The sequence below is a fragment of the Sus scrofa genome, chromosome 14 (genome assembly GCF_054392235.1).
Source record: "Sus scrofa isolate SSC_HxYL_T2T_F1_AM1 chromosome 14, Sscrofa_HxYL_maternal_Yorkshire_Landrace_v2.0, whole genome shotgun sequence".
Lineage (NCBI taxonomy): Eukaryota > Metazoa > Chordata > Mammalia > Artiodactyla > Suidae > Sus > Sus scrofa.
Genome location: NC_139396.1, coordinates 52,808,001 through 52,833,906, shown reverse-complemented (window position 1 = coordinate 52,833,906; position 25,906 = coordinate 52,808,001). Strand labels below are relative to the sequence as shown.

Sequence of the window (25,906 nt, the reverse complement as noted above, 5' to 3'; positions counted from 1 at the left end):
AATTCCTAAGGAAGAGTCTTCATCTTTGAAAGGGAATAAGAAGCTGCCTCGAAGGTGGGCACTGTTGCTGCTGCTACCTCTTAGACAAGGATACACCAATTCAAAGGCCAAATAAACCCTCATGGAGTTCAGTTTGAGGTTTGAAGACTTTGTAGCTTGTCCTATGGACCTCAGTACCAAGAACCACAAATTGCAAATTTAATTGGTCATTTTGTATCAAAAGGTCAATTATAAAGCACCTAGAATTTTTTAATTAAAATAATATATTCTCTGGGTTCTGATACAGCCCAGACAGTGTTAAATTTTTTTTTTTCTATTGTGGGTTTTGGTTCTTTTCTCCCCCAAATTGATTTTATTTGATGTACCCAAGTCTTAAGTTTAATAAAGAAAAAAAATCTCCATAAAAAAAGAAAGTGAATAAGAAGGTTCTAATTTCCTCTTGAAAACTATACTACAACCTTAAAAAAAAGGCAATGGCATAACCATGTCCTGAAAGCCTGAATTAGACACATTTTAAAAAATAATAATATATTCTTACCTTTCCAAGGTTTTCTTGTTCAGTAATATTTTTGGTATATTGTTCCCTAGGGAGTCAACATAATGATTTAGTTCACATTTCAGTTGATTTGATAATACAACTAAATTATAAACTAACACATCTATCTAAATATATTAGACAATACAGTTTAGAGTACTGGAGTCAGAATGAAACCCATTATCAAACACTCCTTTTTTCCATCTTTAGTCAGTTCATTTAATAAATAGTAATATAAGGAAGAAACAAGGCAAAATATCCCTTAAGAAATTAAGAGAATGAAAATGTTAAGTACTATTTCTAGTTAATCTACACTTCAAACAATGGTAACCCAATTTGCTTAAATTGCTTTTGTTTTTGAAAAGATTTGCAGAAGGGAGAAAAGATACACATTTTAAATAAACATTAAATAGCATCTAACCCTGCAACCCAATTTCTAGGAAGTTATCCTACAGAAAAACTCTCATAATTTAAAAAAGATAAAAGCAAAAATATTTATCTCACCACTGCTTATAATAGTGAAAAACTACAACCAACTTAATATTGATAGATAGGGATGTTTAAATAGATTGTAGTACATCCATTCAAAGGAATAATACAGAGTTGTAAAAAAAAAAGAATGAGGTAGATCTATTAATACTAAAGTTGAAAGACTTCTAGATAAATTATTAAGAAAAAAACTGTATATGTAGTTTAATTTTTTATGTGTACACGCACATATAGATATATTAATAAAAGTATGGGAAAAGAATATGGGATAATATATACCAAAATATTAACAGTAGACATTTGTGAGGCATGGCAATGTGGACAATATTCAATTCTTGTGTACCACACTTGATAATGGTTACTTTTTGTTTTTATAGGTATTTCTTTTTAGGCTAAAAAACCTACAAATTTTTAATGCAAAAACAAAAATACAAATAACAGTATTGTGTTTTTTAAACAAAATATAATTAGATTTTTATATTACATAAGACAAAAAGTAAAATTTAAAGTGTTAAGGACAGGGAGTTCCCATTGTGGTGCAGCGGAAATGAATCTGACTAGGAACCATGAGGTTGTGGGTTCGATCCCTGGCCTTGCTCAGTGGGTTAAGGATCTGGCATTGTCATAAGCTGTGGTACAGGTCTGCGCAGACATGGCTTGGATCCTGCATTGCTGTGGCTGTGATGGAGGCCTGTGGCTGTGATGGAGGCCTGCAGCTGTAGCTCTGATTAGACCCCTAGCCTGGGAACCTCCATATGCCTTGAGTATGGCCCTAAAAAGAAAAAAAAAAAAAAAAAAGACTGAGGATGAGGACAAAGGAACATGGGACAAAAGAACCAATGATAAGAGACTTTTTAGTCTTCAAATTTGGATGGAAAAAGATTCTATTTTTGTGTAAAGCTACACAGTGGCACTTATGAAGAAATTAAACAACATGGAATTGGGAATCTAAAAAAATCATACACTGCAAAGAGAAACTCTGACAGCTTGAGTGAAGGAAGATTTGCACTCATGCAAAAAGTGAGGCAAATGTGATTAGATGTGGAGTTCCCATCGTGGCTCAGTGGTTAACGAATCTGACTAGGAACCATGAGGTTGGGGGTTCGATCCCTGGCCTTGCTCAGTGGGTTAAGCATCCAGCGTTGCCATGAGCTGTGGTGTAGGTTGCAGACGCAGCTCGGATCCCGAGTTGCTGTGGCTCTGGTGTAGGCCGGTGGCTACAGCTCCGATTCGACCCCTAGCATGGGAACCTCCATATGCTTCGGGAGCAGCCCAAGAAATGGCAAAAAGACAAAAAAAAAAAAAAAAAAAATGTGATTAGATGAGAGAGAATGGCAATCAGAAGTGAGGTCCTTATAGAGCTGAAGTTAAGGTAGAATTCGTGCACAGGAATAAGGTTGGAAAGGAAGAGACATATCTTAATGAACTTTGATTGTGCCCTTGACATTTATGAGACACTAAGTCAAACTGTTTGCCTTTCTAGCTTTCGCATGAAAAACAGCAAGGAGGATGTAAATGAATATTACTCAAGAAGACTGTATGCTTATAATTCAGACAGCTTTAGATAATTCATTTATTACCCTAGGCCTGAAGAAAGTCCAAATTGTTTTAGAACTGCCGTTTACATTTTATCAAGAAATCATTGGGGAGAGGCTGGTTTCCCATAACACTAATATGTAATTTTAATTTATTCAATGAATTTTTTTTTTTTTGGTCTTTTTGCCTTTTCTAGGGCCACACTCATGGCATATGGAGGTTCCCAGGCTAGGGGTCGAATCGGAGCTGTAGCCTTGGGCTTACACCAGAGCCACAGCAACAAGAGATCTGAGCCTCATCTGCAACCTACAGCACAGCTCACGGCAACGCTGGATCCTTAACCCACTGAGCAAGACCAGGGATCGAACCCGCAACCTCATGGTTCCTAGTCGGATTCGTTAACCACTGCGCCACGACGGGAACTCCTATTCAATGAATTTGTTCAAGAAGTAATTACAGAGCACTTGTTATGTACCAAGCATGCCCTGGGGTTTTAAGAAGAAAATGGATAGACAGGATCCTTGCTCTCCAGGTACTCATACTATATCATTTCCAAAATACTGCTGTCTACATTATATTTAACTTGAGCCTCTGTGGTGTATGTTGTTCTTATTTTATAGATGAGGAAGTGATTTGCCAAGGCCACAAAACTAGGAACTGGAAGTACCAGGTTAGAAACAAAATTTTATGAGACTTTCTAGAGTACTTTGATAAAAAACAGGCTGCCTCTTTAAATAAAATTAAATTTGCAGATGGTGTTTCAAAACCAAGCTAAGTTTTCTATTTCTTAGAGTCCTTTTTGTAATATTTATGTATATGTCACTAAAAACTCAACTGTAATCTAGAAGAAATGTGAATCCTATACTTCATTTGATGTCTCACTGAATGATAAAAGCAAAACATTTGAATTATGATGGGGGCAAAGAAAGTTTATCCTCTTTGATTCCTGCATTTTATCAAAGCTAGTAATTCAATTATAAATGCTTTTTTTTTTCCTTCTTTTTGGCTTTTTAGGGCCACACCCTTAGCACACGGAAGTTCCCAAGTGAGGGGTCGAATCAGCGCTACAGCTGCTGGCCTACACCACAGCCACAGCAACTTGGGATCCAAGCTGAATCTGCAACCTACACCACAGCTCATGGCAACGCTGGATCCCTGACCCACTGAGCGAGGCCAGGGATTGAAAATGCATCCTCATAGATACTAGTTGGATTTGTTTCAGCTGAGCCATGACAGGAATTCCCGTGTTTTTTTTTTTTTTTTTTTTTTTTAATTTTCCTTAAGAGCCACACCTGCAGCATATGCAAGTTCCTAGGATAGGGGTTGAATTGGAGCTACAGCTGCTGGCCTATACCACAGCCACATCAATACCAGATCTGGGAGGTGTTTGTAACCTACACCACAGCTCACAGCAAAGCTGGATCCTTAATCCACAGAGTGAGGCCAGGGATCGAACCCACATCCTCATGGAGACTAAGTTGGGTCCCTAATTTGCTGAGCCACAATGGGAACTCCTATAAATGTATTTTTTTAAGGCAGCATTTGATTTTTTATAGTATGCTGCAAGCTAGGATTACAAAAAGAAAAAAAATCATCACATAAGGGTTAGTGGTATTCACATACTCTTCTTTGTTTTAAAGGCTGGCATAATGCAATCACACAAATTCTAGCTGAAATGCAGTCATTCACACTGAATAACAAGCAGGCAGATGACCAGAGTCCAGGCCATGCTGGACTTTAAAAATAGACCAATGTTAGTGCATATAAAAAAAGCAACTATGAAATTGTATGTATTCCTAAGGAGGAGGTAATGGACGTCAACTGCTTAATGGTTATAAGAGTTTCTGCTTCAGGTAATGAAAAATTTTGGGTAATATATACTGGTGAAGTTTGCATAATATTGTGGATAATTCAATAATCAATGCTACTGAATTATACACTTAAAAATGGTTAAAAAGGCAAATTTTATGTTACATATCTTTTGTCACAATAAAGAAGCAACCAAGCAAGAAAATTATATGTATTCCTACTTAGCAGGGCTGGGCTATCTAGAATATGTTTAATAAGATTTACTCTTAAATAATATCTTAGTATTTACTTATTTAAGTATTCTGAATTTACATAATTCCATCTTATTTATAAAACTTCTATAGATGAAAACATTAAATAACTCAGCACAAAGACAACAAAATTACTTGCCTAATTGCCTTTCTTTTTTCTTGTTGATCAGAAGAGACATATGCTTTCATTTCATCAGTAGCACGACGAAGTTGTACTTCTAGGTTCTAAGTGGAAAGACTAGGTTTTAGGTTAAGTACCTGATACAGAAAAATTTCAGAAGTTTTTGATCCACTTTCTTTGTCTTACCTTAATCATAAAATTTGTATAATGGTATCTACTTTCTTCTTGAAGACATTCTTCACGGAGTCCTCTGACTTCCTAAATTTTATAAGTTTAAATGGGCAACATTATCAGAAGAATAATCAGATGCAGAAAGGATGACTAAACTATAACAAAAGAAATACCATCAGAGTCACTTACTTCCTCTTCTGTGACTGAAACTTTGTTTATAATAGACTAGGTTGCAAACTTTTCTAGAGACTACTCATATCACTCCAAAACTTAAAAGTTCAGCTACTTATTAATTTTTGTCTTCTTCTTCTTATTTGCTATTTTTTAGGGCCGCACTTACGGCATATGGAGGTTCCCAGCTAGGGGTCTAATCGGAGCTACAGCTACCGGCCTACGCCACAGCCACAACAATGTGGGATCCGAGCCGTGTCTGTGACCTACACCACAGCTCAGGGCAACACTGCATCCTTAACCCACTGAGCGAGGCCAGGGATAGAATCGCAACTTCATGGTTCCCAGTTGGATTCATTTCTGCTGAGCCATGATGGAAACTCCCAGTTACTTATTAAGTACCTACTGTGTGCCCAACTCTGTGCTAGGTGCTTGGGACAGAGGAGAGAACAAGACAGGTCCTTGCTCTCATTCAAGCAGAGGAAACAGACATAAACAAGGAAACACGTAATGAAGGTAGTTTCAGATGGGGATAAGTGCTATAAAGAAAATTCGCAGCAGAATGTGATAGTGGGCAATGTTAGGTGATCAGATCTAGGAGGAGGTAACATTTAGGCTGAGACCTGAAAGGTGAAAAGGAGATCAAGGCAAAGAGCTGGGGGCAGAGTACCCCAGAGAGAGAAGAGCATAGCAAAAGCCCCAAGATAAAAATAAGCTCGGCTTGTTTGAAGTACAAGAAGAAGGTTGGTGTGGCTGGGTCCTGTGGATGAGAAGTAGAGCACATGGATATGAAGTTCATGAAGCAGGTAGCAGGGCCTTGTAGACCTCAGTTTTGAAGTTGGATTTTTAAGTGAAATGAGAAGCCAATGGAGGGTGGCCTAAAGGTTATATAGGTTTTTTTGGCTGTCCTATGGAGAATAAACTTAGGAAAGCAAGTGTGCAAGGGGGAGAGGAGGTGGTGGGTTACTGTGGGAGTCTGAGAAAGACATGATGGGGGCCTGGACTCTGGCAGTAGGGGTCAGATAGAGAATTAGCGTGTACACATCAAGTTTGAAGAAATAAAGATCTCTGGAGCTTAGATAGACTCAGGAGATGAGGATAAAGATTTGGGAATCTTTTGACATTGGTATAGTGAAATATGCATGCATAGGCAGTTTCTGCTAAGTTGTTTTGTTTTTTTGGTCATGCCCAGAGCATATGGAAGTTCCTGGGCCAGGGATCAAAGCTGCACCACAGCAGTGACCCAAGCTGCTGCAGTGACAATACCAGATCCTTAAACTGATGAGCCACAAGAGAACTTCTCTGCCAAGTTGTTAAAATAAAAACTCTTCTTACCTGTTCTAATTTGGACCGATTGCTTTCGAGGCCTGCTGCACAGCTATCATACTGGGATTTCTTTTCATCACACTCCTGGGTTAGTTCCTAGTATGAAAACAGTAATTGATTGAACAAGTAAAAAACAAAGGCCTAAAATGTGGCTATGAAACAATACATGCCCTTGTCAGTCTTGTAACTTAACTCTAAGCTTCTTGGCATACTTATGAGTTATTTATACAACAATCAGACATTTGAGAATTATGACAGATGAAGGTGCTGATAAAAACAATAGCTGCCATGTATTAAGTAAGCTGTGTGCCAGACTCTGTTAGAAGCTGGGGATACAACAGTGAAAAAACAGCCAAAATCCCTTCCTCTCAAGTAATGCTGAGACAAGTAAATAAGCTGAGTGGTATGATGGATGAATGCAAGGCGTTCAGGAGCACATGGGACTCTCCCTGGACCTAACCCAGGCTTAGGGATCAGTGGGGACAATTTCCTGGAGAAACTGATACCTAAGATGAGGTACAAAGGATTAGTAAGAATAGTTATGGAGAAGGAACAAGAGGAGGGGAATGTTCAGAAAAAAAGGAACACTATGTATAAAGTCTTGGAAGCTCAAAGTTCAGTTCAGGATGTGTATATAGTCTACGGGAAGTATGGGAAGAGGCTGAAGATTTCAGCAGAGGCCTGATCAGAACTTTGTAAACCATGGTAGGGAGTTTGAGCTTTACCCCTTATAATAACTAATCTCAACAAGCCTTGAGGGAGGTATTAATATCCCTACATTGTGCTTGGAGAAAGTTCAGGGAGGACAAGTACCTTGAAAAGATTATACTGCTGGAAAGAGATGTTAGAATTTGAATTTGGGATGTTTAAATGGTTTCACACTTTCTTCTAATGTAACATTTTGAAATAGATAATCTGAAGAATTTCTGCTACTGACACCTAGAAATGCTAAAAGTATCTACAGATGCTCGACAAGGTAGTGCAAATATCCTTCCAAATCCAGAGCTAACTGAACTCTCAGGGAAGTAAAAGGAATTATCAGGGCTAGAAACAAAGAACGACAGCCTATGGCTACCCTTGGTGAAAGGTGTGGGGAGTCAGTCCTGGTAACAAAATGATTATAAGGTCCAGGCAAAGCAAAAGACAAAGCCTTTGGCTTGTGCAGGTTGGGAGGTTAGAACTAAGAACCCCACTGTAAAACTGTTATTCAACCTGGAAATCTGTGAGTAGAGGGTTAACACCAGGCCCTGAGTGATCAGACCAGCCTAGGAATGACCTTTGTTTTACACAGCACAGTTTACTGGGGGATAGGAGAGTTAACATAAAGGGATGTGTGATGCTTTCATTGTTGTGTGGGACTGCATCTGCTTTGGGGTGATTAGCACAGTGTAACAGATTGGTAGGAAAAAGGAGCTGTGGCTTTTATGTATCAAAGCAACCTACAGATATCTATCTAAGGCTCTCATGGATGACAGTCATATACACTTCCAGTGGGAGAAGGGGCAACAGAGGCTATGTATTTGGGTAGTTGTTAGGCCTGTCAATGAGATGAAGATACTACAATAGGTAAAAATATATATATATATATATATATATTTTTTTTTAGTTGGTGAGTCTGATGGCCAAACTGATCAGTACATGCAGCTGTGCTGCTTCAGTGGTTGATGAAAAAAAGGGGCCTGTCCTCAGGAAGATTTGAGGTTTGCATTTACCTTACCTACATGGTCTAAGAACTCCCAAGCTGATATTTAACTCAAAGTTAGCTCCAAGTTTGTGATATTCCTAAAACACCTGGCAGAACAAGTGCAAAACCATTTTTGAGGGACACACCCTCCATCCTAGCTGTCAGGATTGAAGAGACAAAATCCTACTAATGATAAGCTCACAGTTGAAAACTATAAACATATAAGAAATAATCAATCCATTATGAGTAAGAATTTGAAGATATAAAACAGAGCAGGATTACACCTCTATCAACTCTGAATACTAGAAACAAGTCTACTAAATAAGTATGTTTAAAATAATGAGGATCTGAAAACAGAAGATTAAAAAAGGAATGGTAAGTAAAAAAATAGACAAAAATGAAAAAAAGTCATTGAAATTAAAAACTAAGTAGATGACATAAATATAATACTAGACACAGCTCAGGAGATAAAAGAATGAACTAGAAAACAGAACTGAAGTAATTATCCGAAATTCATCACAGAGAGATAAAAAAATGAAAATACAAAGATGAGGTGAAACAATAGGAAACATGGAGTGTTCCTGTCGTGGCGCAGCAGAAATGAATCCAACTAGGAACCATGAGGTTGTGGAATCGATCTCCCTAGCTTCACTCAGTGGGTTAAGGATCCGGTGTTACCGTGAGCTGTGGTGTAGGTCACAGACGTGGCTCGGATCTCATGTTGCTGTGGCTGTGGTGTAGGATGGCAGCTGTAGCTCCGATTGGACCCCTAGTCTGGGAACCTCCATATGCCGCAGGTACGGCCCTAAAAAGCAAAAAGACAAAAAAAAAAATAGGAAAGAGAATAAATATGTCTAACATATATCTAATAGGAGAACAGACTAGAAAGATCAGGGGAGAGAATATTTGAAGATATTATGTAGATTTTTTTTCAAAATGAATGGAGGACAAAAAGCACAGATTCCAGAAGAGCAAATAAAACTAAATCTGAGAAAGAAAAATACATATCACTTATATGTGGAATCTAATAAAAAATGATACAAAAGAACTTATTTAAAAAATGGAAAAAACACAGATTTCAAACTAATATTATGGTTACCATAGGTGGAACAATTAGGGGGATGGAAGAAATGGGAGTGTGGGAATAACACATACACACTACTGTATAAAATGGAACCTACTGTATAGCACAGGAAAATCTACTCAATAATTTGTAATAAAGTATACAGGAAAAAAGAATGGATATATTTACATGTATGACTGACTCACTTTGCTATACACCTAAAACTAGTATAACATTGTAAACCAACTATACTTCAAAAAAATTAAATGAAAAAAAAAAATCCACCCCCCAATCTATACTTACATCAGGTAGTGAAACTAGACAACAACTAGAACTACAGATTCAAGGTGATCCCTATCAAAATAGCAATAGTACTTTTCACAGAACTATAACAAATAATTTAAAAATTTGTATGGAAACCAAAAAAATAGCCAAAAAAATCTTGAAAAAATAGGTCAGAGCTAGAGGTATCATATCCCTGACTTCAGACTATACTACAAAGCTACAGTTATCAAGACAGCAAGGTACTGGCACAAAAACAGACACAAAGATCAATGGAACAGAATAGAGAGTCCAGAAATAAACCCATGTACTATGGTCAATTAATCTATGACAAAAGAGGCAAGAATATGGAGAACAATGGGGAAGATAGTCTCTTCAATAAGTGGTCCTGGGAAAACTGGACAGCTATATAAAATAACAAAATTAGAACATTTTCTTACACCATGTACAAAGACAAACTCAAAGTGGATTAAAGACCTAAATGTAAGACCAGAAACCATAAAACTCCTAGAAGAAAACAAAAGCAGAACACTCTGTGATATTAATTATAGCAGTATTGTGGGGGGTCTGTCTCCTAAGGCTAAGGAAATAAGAGCAAAAACAAACAAATGGGACTTAAAAGCTTTTGTACAGCAAAGGAAACCATTGACAAAATGAACGATAACCTACTGAATGGGAGAAGATATTTACAAATAATATGATTGATAAGGGTTAACAGTCCAAATACATTAACAGCTCATACAATTCAATATCAAAAAAAACATGGAGTTCCTGTCATGGCTCAGCAGTTAATGACACCGACTAGCATCCATGAGGATGTGGGTTCGATCCCTGGCCTTGATCAGGTGGTTAAGGATTCGGCGTTGCCATGGCTGTGGTGTTACGTCACAGACACGGCTCAGATCCTGTGCTGCTGTGGCTCTGGCATAGGCCGGTGGCTACAGCTCCAATTGGACCCTTAACCTGGGAACCTCCATATGCCACAGGTGTGGCCCTAAAAAGACAAAAACAAACATCCTGATTGAAAAAAGGGCAGAAGACCTGAATAAGCATATTCTCTAAGAAGGCATACAGATTGTCAACAGACACTGAAAAGATGCTCAACACTGTTAATCATCAGAGAAATGCAAATCAAAACTACAATGAGATGTAAACTCAAATCTGTCAGAATGGCTATCATCAAAAAAGACCATAAAAGATGGACTGGGAGTTTGGGGTTAGCAGATGCAAACTATTGCATTTGGAGTGGATAAGGAATGAGATCCTACTATGTAGCACAGGGAACTATATCTAGTCTCTTGTGATGGAACATTATGGAAGATAATGTGGGAAAAAACTGGGTCACTTTACTGTACAGCAGAAATTGACAGAACACTGTAAATCTACTATAATAGAAAAAATAAAAATCTTACCAAAAAAAAAAAAGACCATAAATAACAAATATTGGCAAGGATGTGGAGAAAAGGGAATCCTTGGTACACTGTTGGTGGGAATGTAAACTGGTGAAGCCACTGTGGGAAACACTAGAGAGGTTCCTCAAAAAACTAAAAATGTAACTACCACATGATCCAGTAATTCCACTCCTAAATATATACTTGAATTAAATGAAACCATTAATTTGTAATGATATATGCACCCCACTGTTAACAGCAGCACTATTTATAATAGCCAAGATATGAAACCTAAGAATCCAACAACAGATGAATGGAAAAACACATGGCTGGAATACTACTCAGCCATTAAAAAGAATGATTTTTTGCCATTTACAACAAAATAGATGGACTCAGAAGGCATTATGCTTCGTGAAATAAGTCAAAGACAAATACTGTGTGATATTACTTACACGTCGACTCTAAATAATAAAACAAACTAGTGAATATAACAAAAAAAAGAAAACCAACTATAAGGAAGACATTACCTAAAAAAATGAGAATTAAACTGATAGCAGATCCTTCAATACAAAAAGAAAACCCAGAAGCAATGAAAATAATATTTTTCTAAGCCACTATTTAAGAAGAAAAATGAAGGTGGTTTACTTAGAGTAATGATTCTTTACTGAGGTTACTACTAAAAGAAAACAAAATAAGGAAATTTAATCTCAAGAGAAAGAAAATGAATCCAGAGGGAAGAAATAAAGTACAAGAAAGCAATGATGAGAACTGCTAAATGTGCAGGTAAATCTAAACAGGAAATGACTATTTGAAGTAGTCATTACAACAGTAATGACCACCATGACAACAGCTTTTAGAGATGAAGAAATTAAATGGAAATAAAATAACACAGGTGTAAGGCAGAGGAGGGTGTCAAATTATTCTGAGGTCCCTGTATTGTTCAGAACATGCTGATTAACTTTAGGCAGGAAAAAAATGTTAAAATTTAAAAGTAAACAGTATCAGAATAGGAGAAGGCAGAAAAGGAAATAAAGGGGGAGTACACTCCATGGCTCAGCGACTAGGATCTATGAGGATGTGGGTTCAATCCCTAGTCTTACTCACTGGGTTAAGGATACGGTGTTGCCGTGAGCTGTGGTTAGGCTGAAGATGTGGCCTGGGTCTTGCATTGCTGTGGCTGAGGCATAGGCTGGCAGCTGTAGCTCTGATTTGACCTCTAGCCTGGGAACTTCCATATGCTATGGATGTGGCCCTAAAAAGCAAAAGAAAAGGAGGAAGATGGCTAAGATGGTGGAATAGAAGGGCTGGAGCTCACCTTCTTTCATAAAAACAACAAAACTACAACCAAATGCTGAACAACCTTCAACCAAATGGACTTTCAAAAAGATATTCTACTCCAGAAGACAAAAAGGAGGCCACATCAAGAGGTAGGAGGGGCGATTATATGATATAAGCAACCCCATACCTGCCAGGTGGGAAGCCCACAGACTGGAAAGTAACTGTTTCACAGAGGGTCAGCTTTAAGAGTGAGAGTTCTGAGCCCCACCTCAGGTCCCCACACCTGGGAATCTGGCATTGGTAGAAAGAGCCCTCAGAGCATCTGGCATTGAAGGCCAGTGGGGCTTATGTGCAGGAACTCCATGGGACTGGGGGAAACAGAGACCCCATTCTTGAAAGGTGTACACAGAATTTCACATGCACTGGGTCCCAGGGCAAAGGAGAGACTACATAGGAATCTGGGTCAGACCTGACTGCACTTCTTGGAGGATCTCTTGGGAAAATAGGGGGTGAATGTGGCTTGTTGTGGGGGAAGGACATTGGAAGCAAAGCTCTCAGAAATATTCATCAGCATGTGTTCCTCTAGAGGTGGCCATTTTGGGAAAATCTGGCCCCATCCATCAGCACTGAGAAGTCTTAGGCCAAACAATAATACAGGTAGGATCACAGTTCCACCCCTCAGTAAATAGGCTGTCTAAAACACCCCCAGGTACACAGCTTCCTCTAATCTCACCCAAAGACAAAGCCCCACCCACCAGAGGGAAAGGAATCAGCTCCACCTACCAGTGGGCAGGCATTAGTCCCTCCTATCAGGAAGCCTACAGCAAGCCCCCGTACCAACTTCAGCCACAAGGAGGGCAGACATCAGAAGTAGGAGAGATTACATCTCTATTGTTTGAAGAAAAGAGACCACCAAAAACCTATAAAAATGAAAAGGCAGAGAACTATAACTCAGATAAGGGAGAAAGAAAAAACCCCAGAAAAACAGCTAAGTGATCAGGAGATTATCAGCCTCCAGGAAAAAGACTTTAGACTGATGATGCTGAAGATGATTCAAGACATTGGAAATAAACTGGAGGCAAAGACTGATAATTTATAGCAAACACTGAGCAAAGAAATACAAGATTTAAAACTTAAGCAAGCAGAGATGAAAAATACAATAACTGAAATTAAAAATTCATTAGAAACAACCAATAGCAGAATACAGGAGGCAGAAGAACAAATAAGTGGGGTGGAGGACAGATTAGTGGAAATCACGAATGCAGAACAGAAAAGAGAAAAAAGATTGAAAAGAAATGAAGAAAGTCTAAGAGAACTCTGGGACAATGTTAAATGCACCAACATCCATATTATAGGGGTGCCAGAAGGAGAAGAGAGAGAGAAGGGGACAGCAAAAATATTTGAAGAGATAATAGCCAAAAACTTCCCTAACATGGGAAAGGAACCGCTCACTCAAATCCAGGAAGCACAACGAGTACCATATAAAATAAACCCAAGGAGGAACATCCCGAGACACATATTAATCAAACTGACCAAAATTAAAGACAGAGAGAAAATACTGAAAGTAGCTAGGGAAAAGAAACAAATAACATATAAGGGAACCCCGATAAGGGTACTGGCAGATTTTTCAGCAGAAACTCTGCAGGCCGGAAGGGAGTGGCACAATATACCGTGATGAAAGGAAAAAAGCTCCAACCAAGATTACTTTATGCAGCAAGCTCTCATTCAGATTTGAAGGGGAAATCAAAAGCTTCACACATAAGCAAAAGCTAAGAGAATTCAGCAACACTAAACCAGCTTTACAACAAATACTAAAGGAACTTCTCTAGACAGAAAAGAAAAGGCCGCAACCAGAAACAAAAATACCATGAATGACAAGGCACACCAGTAAAGGCATATATATACAGTAAAGGTAGGAAATCATCCACGCACAAATATGCTACCAAAATCAGAAACTATGAGAAGAGGAGGGTACAAATGCAGGACACTGCAGAGGCACTTGCAAGTAGGAAACAAACCAACAACTTAAAACAATCCTGTATATATATTGACTCCTATATCAAAACTTCAGGGTAAATGCAAACCAAAAATCTACAAACGATACACACACAAATAAGAAAAATCAACTCAAATACAACACTAAAGATAGTCATCAAATCAGGGAAGAAAAAAGCAACAAAAACAAATCCAAAACAGTTAATAAAATGGCAGTAAGAATATACATATCAATAATTACCTTAAGTGTAAATGGACTAAATACCCCAACCAAAAGACATAGACTGTCTGAATGGATACAAAAACAAATCCATATATATGCTGTCTTCAAGAGACCCACTTCACTTCTAGGGACACATACAAATTGGAAGTGAAAGGATGGAAGAAAACATTCCATGCAAACAGGAATCAAAAGAAAGCTGTAGTAGCAATACTCATATCAGACAAAATAGACTTTAAAATAAAGAATATTCTAAGAGACAAGGAAGGCCATTACATAATGATCAAAGGATCAATCCAAGAAGAAGATATAACAATTGTAAATATATGTGCACCCAACATAGGAGCACCTCAATATATAAGGCAACTGGTAATAACCTTAAAAGGAGAAATTGACAATAACACAATCATAGTGGGGGACTTCAACACCTCACTTACAGCAATGGACAGATCATCCAGACAGAAAATCAATAAGGAAACACAGGCCCTAAAGCATTAGACCAGATGGACTTACAGATATTTATAGAACATTCCATCCAAAAGCAACAGAATACACATTCTTCTCAAGTGCACGTGGAACATTCTCTAAAATTTATCATATCCTAGGCCACAAATCAAGCCTCGGTAAATAACTTTAAGAAAATTTACATCATATCAAGCATCTTTTCCGACCACAACACTATATGACTGGAAATCAACAACAAGAAGAAAACTGCAAAAAACACAAACACGTGGAGACTAAACAACATGCTACTAAACAACCAATGGATCACTGAAGAAATCAAAGATGAAATTCAAAAATACCTAGAAGCAAATGACAACAAATATACAGCACTCCGAAACCTCTGGGATGCAGCAAAAGCCGTTCTAAGAGGAAAGTTTATATCAATACAAGCCCACCTCAGGAAACAAGAAAAAGCTCGAATAAACAAGCTAACGTTACATCTAAAGCAGCTAAAGCAGCTCAAGAGAGAACAGACAAGACCTAAAGTTAGTAGAAGGAAAGAAATCATAAAGATCAGAGCAGAAATCAATGAAATAGAAATGGGGAAAACCATAGAAAAGATCAATGAAACAAAAAGCTGGTTCTTTGAAAAGATCAACAAAATTGATAATCCCTTAGCCAGATTTATCAAGAAAAAAAGAGAGGACTAAATCAATAAAATTAGAAATGGGAGTTCCTGTTGTGGTGCAGCAGAAACAAATCCGACTAGGAACCACGAGGTTGTAGGTCGATCCCTGGCCTCATTCAGTGGGTTAGGGAACTGGTGTTGCCATGAGCTGTGGTGTAGGTCACAGATGCAGCTCGGATCTGGTGTTGCTGTGGCTCTGGCTTAGGCTGGTGGCAACAGCTCCAATTAGACCCCTAGCCTCAGAAGCTCCAAGTGCTTCAGGTGTGGCTCTAAAAAAAAAAGGCAAAACTAACTAAATAAATAAAATTAGAAATGAAAAAGGAGAAGTTACAACCGACATCACAGAAATATAAAGGATCATAGGAGACTACTACATGCAACTATATGCCAATAAAATGGAAAACCTAGAAGAAATGGACAAATTCTTAGAAAAGTACAATCTTCTTAGACTACACCAGATGAAATAGAAAAGATAATGGACCAATCACAAGTACTGAAATTGAAACTGTGATTTAAAAACTGCCAACAAACAAATGTCCAGGACCAGATGGCCTCACAGGCGAATTCTATCAAACATTTAGAGAAAAGCTACCACCTATCCTTCTAAAACTATTCCAAAAAATTGCAGAGGAAGGAACACTCCCAAACTCATTCTATAAGTCCACCGTCACTCTGATACCAAAACCAGACAAAGATACCACAAAAAAAGAAAACTACAGGCCAATTTCATGAAGAACACAGACGCAAAAATCCTCAACAAAATACTAGCAAACCGCATCCAACAATACATTAAAAGGATTGTACATCATGATCAGGTGGGATTTATCCCAGGGATGCAAGGGTTCTTCAATATCTGCTAATCAATCAGTGTGATACACCACATTAACAAACTGAAGAATAAAAATCATATGATCCTCTCAGTAGATGCAGAAAAAGCCTTTGACAAAATCCAACACCCATTTCTGATACAAAAAAAAAGAAAAAAAAAACCTTCAGAATGTGGGCATAGATGGAACCTACCTCAACATAATAAAGGCCATACATGACAAATTCAGAGCTAACATCATTCTCAATGGTGGAAAGCTAAAAGAATTCCTGCTGAGAGCAGGAACATGACAAGGATGTCTGCTCTTGCCACTGCTATTCAACATAGTTTTGGAAGTCCTAGCCATGGCAATCAGAGAAGGAAAAAAAAATAAATAAAAGGAATCCAAATTGGAAAGGAAGAAGTAAAACTATCACTATTTGCAGATGACATGATACTGTACCTAGAGAATCCTAAAGATGCTACCAGAAAACTGTTAGAGCTCATCAGTGAATGTGGCAAAGTTGCAGGATACAAAATTAATACACAGAAATTGATGGCATTTCTATATACTAACAATGAAAGATCAGAAAGAGAAATCAGGGAAGCAATTCCGCTTGCCATTGCATCCAAAAGAATAAAATACCTAGGAGTAAACCTACCTAAAGAGACTCCTATAGTACTCTGAAAAGTATAAGACACTGATGAAAGATAACAAAGGTGAAACAAACAGATGAAAAGACATACCATGCTCTTGGATTGGAAGAGTTAATATTATCAAAATGACTATACTACCCAAGGCAGTCTACAGATTCAGCACAATCCCTATTAAACTACCAAGGACCTTTTTCACAGAGCTCGAACAAAATATTCTAAAGTTTGTTTGGAAGCACAAAAGACCCAGAATAGCCAAAGACATCCTGAGAAAGAAAGATGGAGCTGCAGGAATCAGGCTCCCTGACCTCAGACTATACTACAAAGCAACAGTCATCAAAACTGTATGGTACTGGCACAAAGACAGAAATATAGATCAGTGGATCAGGATAGAAAGCCCAGAATTAAACCCACGCACCTGCAGCCAACTAATCTATGACAGAGGAGGCAAGAATATACAATGGAGAAAAGATAGCCTGTTCAATAAGTGGTGCTGGGAAAACTGGACAGCCACATGGAAAAGAATGAAATTAGAACACTCCCTAACATCATACACAAAAATAAACTCCAAATGGATTAAAGACCTAGCTATAAGACCAGACACTATAAATCTCTTAGAGGAAAACAGGCCAAACACTCTCCAACAAAAACCACAGCAATATCTTCTCAGATCCACCTCTTAAGAGTAATGACAGTAAAAACAAACAAACAAACAAACAAACAAAAAAACCAAATGGGACCTAATTAAACTTAAAAGTTTCTGCACAGCAAAGGAAACCCTAAACAAAACAAAAAGACAACCCACAGAATGGGAGAAAAATCTTTGCAAATGAAGCAACTGACAAGGGATTCATCTCCAAAATTTATAAACACCTTCTGCAGCTCCATAACCAAAAAAAACAAACAACCCCATCAAAAAAGGGGCAGAAGATCTAAACAGACAACTCTCCAAAGAAGACATACGGATGGCCAAAAAACACATGAAAAGATGTTCAACATCACTCATTATGAGAGAAAGGCAAATCAAAACCACTCTGAGGTACCTCCTTACACCAGCCAGCATGGCCATCATCAAAAAGTCTACAAGCAATAAATGCTGGAGAGGGTGTGGAGAAAAATGAACCCTATTACACTGTTGGTGGGAATGTAAATTGGTGCAACCACTGCAGAAAACAGTATGGAGATTCCTCAAAAAACTAAAAACAGAATTACATATGATCCAGCAATCCCACTCCTGGGCATTTATCCAGAGAAAACCATGTCTCAAGAAGATACATGTACCCCAGTGTTCACTGCAGCACTCTACAATAGCCAAGACATGGAAACAACCTAAATGTCCATTGACAGAGGAGTGGATAAAGAAGATGTGGTAAATATACACAATCGAGTGTTATTCAGCCACAAAAAGCAACGAAATACCAGCATTTTTAGCAACACGGATGGACCTAGAAATTATCATGATAAGTAAAGTCAGTCATACAATGAGACACCAACATCATATGCTACCACATACATATGGAATCTGAAAAAAGGACACAATGAACTTCTTTGCAGAACAGATGCTGAGTTGCAGACTTTGAAAAACTTATGGTTTCCAAATGATACAGGTTGCGGAGTGGGGTGGATGCACTGGGGGTTTGGGATGGAAATGCTATAAAATTTGTTTGTGAGGATCATTGTATAATTATAAGTGTAATAAAATTCACTGAGCAATAAAAAATAAATATAAAAAAAGAAAAGGAAATAAAGGGAAGAAAGAAAATAAGATTGGTACAATGGAGGGTAGGAGAGAGGAAAAAATAGCAAAGAAAAAGCACAGTAAATAGAACGTACCAAATAGAAATAAATCCCAATATATCACTAGTAAGGATAAATGTAAATGGCTCTAAACTCACCAATTAAATGACAGATTCTCAAAATGGATGTAGGAAACTATACCCACACAAAATCTAAGTATATGCTACTTATGAGACATATATAGGGCAGAAATAAGGGCACAGAAAGCTGCAAAGTAAACAAATAAAAAGACATATCAAGCAATACTAATCAGAGAAAAGCTGGTACACTTACAATAACAGCAGACAAAATAAGACTCTTAGACAAAAGCACTGCCAAGAATAAAGACAGTCATAAAACAATGACAAAATGAATAATTTATCAGGAAGTTTTTTTTTTTTTTTTAAACCAGGAATTTTTGGAGGTTCCGTCATGGCTCAGTGGTTAACAAATCCGACTAGGAACCATGAGGTTGCAGGTTCAATCCCTGGCCTTGCCCAGTGGGTTAAGGATCCAGCGTTACCATGAGCTGTGGTGTAGGTTGCAGATGCAGCTCCGATCCCGAGTTGCTGTGGATGTGTGTGGGCTGGTGGCTACAGCTCTGATTAGACCCCTAGCCTGGGAACCTCCATGTGTCACAGGAGCGGCCCAAGAAATGGCAAAAAAACAAAAATAAATAAATAAATAAATAAAATAAAAAACCCCAGGAATTTTCTTTTAAATTGTAGTAAAATAAACATAATGAAATTTACCATCTTAACCATTTTAAGGCTACAATTCAGCAGTATTAAGAACATTCACATTATTGTGCAACCAATCTCCAGAACTCTCTTTCATCTTGCAAAACTGAAACTCTTCGCCAATTAAACCACAACTCCCCATTCACCACGAAGTTTTGAACAACAGATTAAAGAAGCCTGATCTGATGAACACATGGAGAAGCCAATACTCAACAACTGGAAAATACATTCTTTTCCAGATCAAATCACTAAAAAAAATTATGTTGGCTTTTATCTCTCCATAGCCACACATAACTCTAGAAGCCTGTGGAGCCATACTTTAAAAGTTCTCAAGGAAAAACAGCATTATGTAAGGATTTTAAGCTCAATCAAGTGGTGGTTGAAATATTTAAGCCAAAAACTCTAGACCATAGAAAAACTCATCAGGGAATATTGTTCTTTTACGTTTTTTTGGAGGACTCTATAAGAAAACAAATGGGATGCAATAAAAAGTAGGAAAATGGGCAGTGAGAGGATTGGTAATGAGACCTGAATCTAACAAGCAGAGAAAAGTGGGAATTAGGGTAGCAGAACAGAAAGCAAATGTTACATGCCCTGACAATGTAGATATGATAGCATAACATCTGCAGGGAGGGGTAGGGAAGAAGAAGGTGGAGGGTAATATAAGTATGCTGGTTTCCTCAATTTCTAATTGCTGGGGTTGGTGGGGGAATGTCAAAGAATATCATTTAAAGCTGACGACTCAAGTATAAGCATATCACAAGTATAAAAGCAAACAGTAAGAAAGACAATACAAAAGACCCGAATCAGGTGCTAAAGCAGAGGGAAGGGAGGAGGGACGAAAAAGAGGAAATGTACCATTGTTATCATTCTGCTCACAGTGGGGATTAACTGATACTATCTTCAGAAATGGATGATTAATGGTGGCATTACTACAGATATAACTAGTAAGGCAAAACCACAAGCCAAAAAATATGTATAAAGACAGAGAGACAGACAGAAACATAGAGGGTGGAACGAAGAGAAGAATTTATTTTTTATAGGCTTTAAAGTCAGAAGCAAAACATAAAATGCACTAAGACCAAATATGTTTGCATATCAATAAATCGTAATTGGCCAAACTTATCTATTAAAAAAATCTTTCAGATTATCTAACAAAATCCAATTCAATATCTATTCAGAGACACACCTAAAGCAAGGTAATTTTTTAGAAGCTGAAGGCAAAAGATGGACAAAGGTATAGCAGGCAAATGTAAACAAAAGGAAGCAGACATTGTTATCAGTCATAGTTGAATTCTACCCCTCTCTCTCCCCCAAAAAACCTTTGTCATTTTTAGAGAGTAGAACAAAGGTGTGGAGATCAAACAGGTAGCCAATAAATAATTATCCATTCATTAATTTTCAGAAAATTTCTGGAAAATACATAAGAAACTGTTAACAGTTATTACTTCTGGGGAGTGTGCTGGTAGTGGGGTGTAGAGAGAGAAATAATTTCTATTCTTTAAACAATTCTTTACAGTTTGAATTCTTGACAAGAGAATGGTTTACTTCTATAAGAAAAAGGAATCAATGAGAAATATTTCAGTGAAATCAATAATTATCAGATTATATACTCTAAAATGAGTTTTTAGCTTTTTTGTATATATTAGCAATTATAAATATTGTTATACCATTTAATTATATATAGTTTATGGAACTGCTTTTAAGAAAACATGAAACTTTTCAAGATCTTATATAATTTTAAATAATATAAGTTACATATCTTGTGTAACCATATCTCGTGGTGTATACGTAAGTTCTCAGGCTAGAGGTCTAATTGGAGCTGCAGCTGCCAGCCTACGCCACAGCCACAGCCACACAGGATGCTAGCCAAGTTGGCAACCTATACCACAGCTCACAGCAATGCTGGATTCTTTACTCACTGTGCAAGGCCAGGGACTGAATCTGTGTCCTCAGGGATACTAGTTGGGTTTGTTACTGATGAGCAATGATGGTATACTTTTTTTATTACAAAAGGTTTCTGAGTAAAAATAGAACTATATATGGATGTAGGAGACTGTCATATGGAGATAAGCAAAATGAACATCAGAGATTCAACAACTGCATTGAATTCAAACATTAAAAAAAAAAAAACCCAAACAGGAGTTCTCATTACTTGGCTAGTAACCATAGGTTATGTGCATTTGATGCCTGGCCTCACTCGGTGGGTTTAAGGATCCAGCATTGCTATGAGCTGTGGTGTAGGCCGGCAGGTACAGTTCCGATTCAACCTCTGGCCTGGGAACTTCCATATGCTACATGTGTAGCCCTGGAAAAAAAAAAAAAAAAAAAAAAAAAGCAACCAAACAGTTAATGCAAATGTAATCAAGTTCTGTATTCTTTTTAAAGATTTTTTTAATGGCGGTAAAAATACATAAAATAAAAATCATTGCTTAAGCCATTTTCAAGTGTACAGTTCAGTGGCATTAGGTATCATCACACTGTTTTACAACCATCACTACCATTCATCTCCAGACCTCTTTTCATGTTCTAAAACTGAAACTCAGTGCCCACTGAACACTAACTTTTCCCTTTCTCTCTCCCCTTCTCCAGTAACCACCACTCTCTTTCTCTCTACTCTAGGTACCTCATATAAATGGAATTATACAGTATTTGTCCTTAACACTTGACTTTTCAGCATGGCAGAAGACAGAGATAAAAGTGCTTTGATGACTTGATAAGTATGTTAAGAACTGGAGAGTTGTATTAGTTGGGAATGGTAGCGAGACAGTTATATTTCTTTGCAATGGGAGAGGCAGGAAGTACATGACAGTTCAAAAGAGAATTTCAGGTTCTGGTTATATTATTACAATAAATGGTTTTATAGAATTTAAGGGTTGATATATGGTTTTGGTTGGAAAACAACAGAATTCCTTCTTCCAAAAAAAAATTTTTTTTTTTTGTCTTAGGGCCGCACTCATGGCATATGGAGGTTCCCAGGCTAGCGGGTTGAATCGGAGCTATAGCCACTGGTCTACACCACAGCTCATGGCAACACCGGATCCTTAACCTACTGAGTGAGGCCAGAGATCGAACCTGTGTCCTCATGGATGCTAGTCAGATTGGTTTCTGCTGAGCCACGATGGGAACTCCTAAAACTTTTTAGTAATTATAATGATAAATACATTAAAAAAATTCTTATGCATTAGTCATTGTTGTTGCCAAGTATCTTACATGTGTTAATTTTACAACCACTCTATTAAGAAGGGACTCATTTACAAGTGAGAAAACTGAAGTTCATAGAGTTGAAGTCACTTACCCAAGGTTATCTAGAGTTCCTGATTCTGTAGCCCATGTTTTTAAATCATTCTGCCCATAGTATCTCCCTATAATTATTGCTGCCATTTGCCTTTCACCTGCCGAAGTTTAGGATGACGCTTATCTTCAATCATGCAACATTTGCCTAACTGGCCACATGCTGATAGATGACAGGTTGTTTGTTTGTTTTTTAGGGCCACACCCATGGCATATGGAAGTTCCCAGACTAGGGGTTGAATCAGAGCTGCAGCTGCCAGCCTACATCGCAGCCACAGGAACTTGGGATCCGAGCTGTGTCTGCGACTTACACCACAGCTCACCGCAATGCCAGATCTTTAACACACTGAGCAAGGTCAGGGACAGATTACAGTTTTGCATCATACACTAAATGGTTTTTTGCTGAACTAATACATTAGCAGCATATTTCAAGAGAATTAACAAGTATGGATCAGAATGGCACAGTGTAGAGAAAAAGGGCTTTGAACTCATATAGACTGCAGTGTGCGTCCCTGTGCCTCATTCACATCATCTTAAACAAGTTATTTGACTTCTCTAAGCCTCAATATCTTCATTTGAGGACAATCTGAAAATACATATTTTACGATTGTTGTATTAAATATATGAATGAGGAAGCATTAATAGAACATTGTGAAGGCTCAGTAATGATTAATTTGTAGAAGTCTGCTCCAGCTCTAGAAGATTCTTGTCACTGGTATATATATTTGAAAATACCTTTAAAAATATTCTTTCAAGTAATTCAACAAATATTTATTGAACAACTGATTTTTTCTATACTTGGTTCTATAAACCAGACACTCACGACTCTAGTAGATATTATAGAAAGCTTCTTCTTCTTCTTTTTTTTTTTTGTCTTTTTGCCTTTTCTTGAGCCACTCCCATGGCATATGGAGGTTCTCAGGCTAGGAGTTGAATTGGAGCTGTAGCCACCAGCCTACACCAGAGCCACAGCAACTCGGGATCCGAGCTGTGTCTGCAACCCACACCACAGCTCATGGCAATGCTGGATCCTTAACCCACTGAGCAAGGCCAGGGATCGAACCCACAACCTCATGGTTCCTAGTCGGATTCATTAACTACTGCGCCACAACGGGAACTCCAGATATTATAGAAAGCTACTTAAAAGGGATATAGCAATTTTTTAATTCCAAAAATAAACTCTAAATACACATTTGCATCATATAGTCTTAAACCAAAACTCAACAGGGTCTTTTCTGAAGTCTCCTCAGACTTCATCTAGTCTTACTCCATGCTCCTTTTGGTGACTGCATCTTCTCCTGGGCTGTGATCAAACATCACATCTAGGCAGATGATTACAGGATTCACTTTGAGCCTTGATATCCTCTCCTGAAGTCTTGATGGATATTAACTTCGACATGTCTACAAGAAATACATCCTTTTTCCTCTTCTTCCCTCCTACTGCCACCACCAAAACTAGCTCTTCCTCATACCTAATCTGCATTGTTAGTGGTTTCAAACCTCAAAATTATTTTTGCTATCTTTTGTTCCTTTGTCATAATTAGTGTTCTTCCATGTATCATACATATCTGTCTACTCCTTCTCATCCATTTCTTCCACCAACACTAGTTTGGGACCTCATTACCCTTAACTAATACCATCAAAAGACACCTGATGCTACTTTTATTTATTGAAAAGAATAATTACAAAGACTATGGCAAACAAGGGAAATGTGATATATTAACTGAACAGACACTTAAAGTAACTAAATGAAATTTATATTTCAACCACATAAAAAAGCATAATAAGAGGGCAAGATAAAATGCAAAGATCAATACGTTCAGCTGTTAATAACAGGGTAATGGGTGGTACACTAAAGATGTCAAGTGCCCAATATGCCCATAGCCTCTCCAGAAGGAAACACCTCTAGGCAGCCATACTAATACCATATCACCCTCCTTTCTTCCAAGCTTTACCCACAAGCATAGCCAGTTAAACTAAGAATGGATCCATGACCTGACCTGTGAGATAGCCAGTAATCTCTGAGTTATTCTGGCGTGAAAAAGTGCCCCCAAAAGAGAGGAGCTACATGTGGAATTTGAAATTTAAAATGCAGGGAAAGGAGTTCCCGTCATGGCGCAGTGGTTAACGAATCCGACTAGGAACCATGAGGTTGCGGGTTCGGTCCCTGCCCTTGCTCAGCGGGTTAACGATCCGGCGTTGCCGTGAGCTGTGGTGTAGGTTGCAGACGCGGCTCGGATCCCGCGTTGCTGTGGCTCCCCGCATTGCTGTGGCTCTGGCGTAGGCCGGTGGCTACAGCTCCGATTCAACCCCTAGCCTGGGAACCTCCATATGCCGCAGGAGCGGCCCAAGAAATAGCAACAACAACAACAGCAGCAAAAGACAAAAGACAAAAAAATAAAAAAAATAAATTAAAAATAAAATAAAATAAAATAAAATGCAAGGAAAATGGAGGCAGTTATAGTGAAAACTTCAACAAAAACTACATACAGAGAAAGGCCACACTGTGAGATCTGAACAACTAGGAGCCATAAGCAAGCTAAGGTTATAAGTATGCTAATTCAAAGGGTGAGCAGAAACTATAAGGTGGAGAAAAGAAACAAGTGAAAACATGGCTGGTGGCAGGAACAGTGAGAAACCAATACAAAGTGATTCACTGAATCATGTTAAGGGTATTAGTATGAAGAACTTGGGTTTGCCATTTACAAGCTTGGACAAGTCCTTTACCCCTCTGTACCTTTATTTACTCATTTGTGTAAAGGAGAGTCTCCATTTAACTGGGTGTTTGATTATGAGGCCTGAAAGAGTAATTTAATAGTGCCTGGCACATAGAAAGCACTTAATAAATGCTATTCTTATCATATTCACCATCACTATCCACAAGCTCCCACTAAAGTTCCTGAAGCTCCCCCGAACCCAAATGCTCAGGTAGAAGTATAGTACCTCTACCTGCTCCAGAAAGACTATAGTTCTGATCCTTGGATTTCCATGGCAGTGTATTTTCTTTAACATCCTAAATATTCTTTCAATGATATTTCTCTTTTAAAATATAAATGGATTTAATAAGAGAACTATAGGCATACCTTAAAGATATTGCCAGTTCTGTCCCAGACCATCACAAAAAAGTAAATATTGCAATAAAGCAAATCACATGAAGTTTTTGGTTTCCCAGTGCATATAAAA

At 37.9% G+C, this 25,906-nt stretch overlaps 1 protein-coding gene across 19 annotated transcripts in view; it reads right to left on the bottom strand.

Moving 5' to 3' along the window:
• IFT81 (intraflagellar transport 81) overlaps window positions 1–25,906 on the bottom strand; it is a 299,226-nt gene that overhangs the window by 57,460 nt on the left and 215,860 nt on the right. For 18 of the 19 annotated variants that reach the window (XR_014827279.1, XR_014827280.1, XR_014827281.1 and 15 more), the window contains 4 exons: window positions 6,419–6,505; window positions 4,928–4,999; window positions 4,760–4,845; window positions 539–584 (listed from right to left, as the gene is read on the bottom strand). Coding sequence is in view for 13 of the 19 variants with exons in the window: in XM_084996213.1 (XP_084852339.1) it covers window positions 539–584; window positions 4,760–4,845; window positions 4,928–4,999; window positions 6,419–6,505 (291 nt within the window). In the remaining 6 variants the exon portion in view is untranslated. Of the gene's footprint in view, window positions 1–538; window positions 585–4,759; window positions 4,846–4,927; window positions 5,000–6,418; window positions 6,506–12,895; window positions 13,028–25,906 lie in introns of those variants that run through there. The other variant, XM_021073045.2, reaches the window with a different exon arrangement.